At 57.0% G+C, this 3,147-nt stretch overlaps 1 protein-coding gene across 1 annotated transcript in view; it reads right to left on the reverse strand.

The window, feature by feature from the left end:
- Positions 1-121: 121 nt before the first annotated feature.
- The window catches only part of DENND6B (DENN domain containing 6B), a 20,213-nt gene continuing 17,187 nt past the window's right edge, over positions 122-3,147 (reverse strand). The window contains exons 18-20 of the mRNA XM_035896078.1: positions 2,870-2,972; positions 1,956-2,030; positions 122-1,629 (exon numbers count right to left, since the gene is read on the reverse strand). Coding sequence (XP_035751971.1) covers positions 1,507-1,629; positions 1,956-2,030; positions 2,870-2,972 — 301 coding nt within the window. The 3' untranslated portion in view covers positions 122-1,506. The remainder of the gene's footprint in view (positions 1,630-1,955; positions 2,031-2,869; positions 2,973-3,147) is intronic.

Genomic DNA, 3,147 nt, shown 5'->3' on the forward strand with positions numbered 1-3,147 from the left:
CAGGAAGGGTAGGCACCTCTGAGACCCCCCCGCCATCCCGCAGCCCCGAGGCAGCGCAGCAAGGGGCAGGGACCGCTGGTGAAAGAGCACAACTTCCACCCCGCCAGCGCTGGGCCGTGCCGACAGCCTTGCGCAGGGCTCGGCGGAAATGCCAGACTCTCCTGCCACGTGCAAAGGTACCTCCGGGGCTTCTTCCAGAACAGGAGTGCATCAGGCTGCCGGAGCCATCCTAAAACCCGTTCTTAAGGCAAATGTTCAGGCCCTGGCCAGACTGGCAGATGGTGAAATGCGGTTACAGCAGCAGCAATCAACCCTGGGGTTACGGGAAATCCATCTCCCAGGCAGCGGGCAGGAAGGCTGCGCTCTCAGGCAGAGGGCAACGGCCGCCAAAGCCGGCAGCGGAGCCTCGAGCCCTTCCCACGTTCAGCCCAGAAGCACAGACACGTCTCTCTCTTTCCCAAGAGGTGAACGGGAGCAGCGGGACCGAGCTGGAAGCTGGGTTACGGTTAAGAACAAGCTGTGGCGAGAGCTGGAGAGGTTGCTCCCCAGTGACCCCGGCACGGGGCGAGCATGCACCTCGCGCGAGGGCCGCTCTGTGAGCTCCCACCTTGGCAAGGCCGACACAGGCTGCAAAAATCAGATCCTCCAACATGTTTTGTCGGGAAGTGGGCTGACGCTAGGACTCTCATGGCCCACAGCAGAGCTCCAGATGTCTTGTACGTTGTTAGAGCGCACAAACTTGAGTTTTCAAGCAGAATAAATAACATTTGGAGGCCAGCTCTTCTCTGTTGAGCTCCAGCAGCGGTTCCCATTCACACAGCACCAGCCGTGATCTCTGGAGGGCTCTGTTCCTTGCAGATGCACCAGCTCCTTCTTCTCTGTCCCTGCCTTGGGGAAAAACCAGCAGCATTCCACGTCCAGCAGCTCATCCTCCCACTTCCATCACAGCTGAAGCTCTTGCCGCATGAGCCAGGCCGCTGAATGGGCAGCGACAATTTTTTCACATCATTCGTATGTGGGGGACCAGCACCTCTCTCCTTATCATCAGGAGCCCTCCTGAAAACAGCTCCCCACTACAGGGCTGGTCCTGCTTCTTCCAGGCAGGACGAAGGCATTGACATCGAGAGCCCAAGCGCTAGAGAAGGACGGATGCGTACATACGGGCAACGCGTGTCTCGCACAGCCTGTCGCGTGCTGCTGGAAGCCTGGCTGTCACCTTCTGCCCCACTCACAGCCACGCAGGGGACAGTTTCTCATTTACAGCCCCCTAAAATCCAGCTCCTCAAAGCAGGGCTGGAGAGAGAAGAGTGCGCAGGGTTCCCCACGTCTGCTACAGTTCTGACCACCCGCTGGCGGGGTCAGGGTCGTACTCAGTTGTGAGCAAGGCCCAGGTCACGCTGGCTGGATCGGGGAAGAAGTTTCGTTTCCAAAGGCAGCTGCAGCTGCCCACAGCTCGGCGCAGGGTGGGAGGGCCCTCTCTTCTCCGACAGAGCCCCTTCACCGTGCTCAGTGGTGGTGCAGCACCGCCTGGAGATCCTCCGGCAAGGAGCCGATGATGGTCTCGATGTAGAGGCCCACCCGCTGCAGAGTTTCCTCCTTCACAGGGAGGTGCTGGCACCTGGCTCTTACCTACGGGGAGAGAAACAGGAATTTTGTAACAGCTTCAAAGTTCCTCTTCCTGCTTCGCCATCCACTGAGCAAACTTCACATTGTCTCTTTAGTTGGGGGTAGGAGACGACAGGCAGGGAACTGTCACCTGGCCCCCAGGGAGATGAAGAGAGACAGAATGTTGAATCCTTTTCGACACAGAACACTAAAGTTTCACGATTGTTGCCCAAATCAGGGAGCAAGAACAAAGTTCTCTAAGCCACCAGTGTGAGCCATGTCCTTGGTCTCTCCCTGCCAGACGTACGGACTGGAAGGAACGAGTGCAGGAAGAAAGGAGGAAAACTTACCAGCTTCTCACGAAGTTTTAGCACCAGGTCTACAATCTCTACCTCGGACTTGTCCTTCATCCAGGCCACAATGTTCTAAAGAGAAAGAACAGCTTGCTTCAGGGACAGTTCTTCTTTACAGAAGCTTTCTCAAAGCGATACCCCCAAGCAAAGCCTGAAACAAAAGCGAGGAGGAGGTTTCTCATCCTCTTGCTCACAGCGCTTAAGCCTAAATGAGCACGACAGAGCTCTCCCCACTTTTCTGACCACGACAGCATCGAGCTCTTGCCTGCAAGAGAAGAATCAAGGCAAGAAGCAGCAATACACAGGCAGTGCGGGGCTCCCCTCCTCCAGCCAGCACTGTGAATATGGCGCTGTGCTCAGAATTGAAACCTATTTGTCAGTCGGGCCTGTTAAAAAAGGAGATGGCTTTGGCATTCCCCACAGCGAGGACCTGCGCTGCTGAACAGCGGCTGGAGATGCACCTGGGTAGGACGCCAGAGCTCCTGGGGTACCCCAGCAGCCGCTCAGCCTACGAAATTGTACCCGCAGCCACTGCTGAAAACCCTGCCTATTTTCATTGGGCATTTAGGAAGCCAGCAACAGACGATGCTTCCAGCCTGGTGCTCTGTTGGCTTGGGAAGGGCCCGATGAATGAAAAATAGGCGATAGAAGCAGCCAGAGCAGGACCTGCACTGGCTAAGAAAGCAGGGGAGCTGAGCTGCTCATCCTCTTGTGTCCCCCCCGCTGCTGTTCTGTGCACTGAGAGCCAGGAGGCAGAGCTGTGATTCCCACGGGCACAAAGCACCGTCCCCCATCCATCGGTGCGGAATGGAGATGCGCCAACACGTGTTCAAGGCAGCAGCGCCCTCAGCTCCCAGGTTTCGGGCCCAAGAAGTCTGGTGTTGGTTTGAATACCTGCAGCTGGGACATACCGCTTCACAGATGGCTTCCAAGTGAAGGGCCTCCAGCTTCTGGGTCATTTCCTTGTGCCTCTGACGGTACCAGCCATCGAAGTTGGGAGACTTGAAGAAACGCCTGCGGGAGGAGAGGCGACACTGAGAAGGGGGCAGCGGGGGATCTGGAGAAGCACGCTGGCTCCATTGCACGCAGATTCCCCTTCCTACTGCAGCAGACCCAGATGTGAGAGGAAAAGACGTTCTGATCCACGCTGTCATTGGGGGTGGGAACCCCTTATGAGCTAAACCGCTCT

Source organism: Egretta garzetta, unplaced genomic scaffold (assembly GCF_000687185.1).
Source record: "Egretta garzetta isolate BGI_Z169 unplaced genomic scaffold, ASM68718v1 scaffold636, whole genome shotgun sequence".
In the NCBI taxonomy this organism is placed as follows: Eukaryota; Metazoa; Chordata; class Aves; order Pelecaniformes; family Ardeidae; genus Egretta; species Egretta garzetta.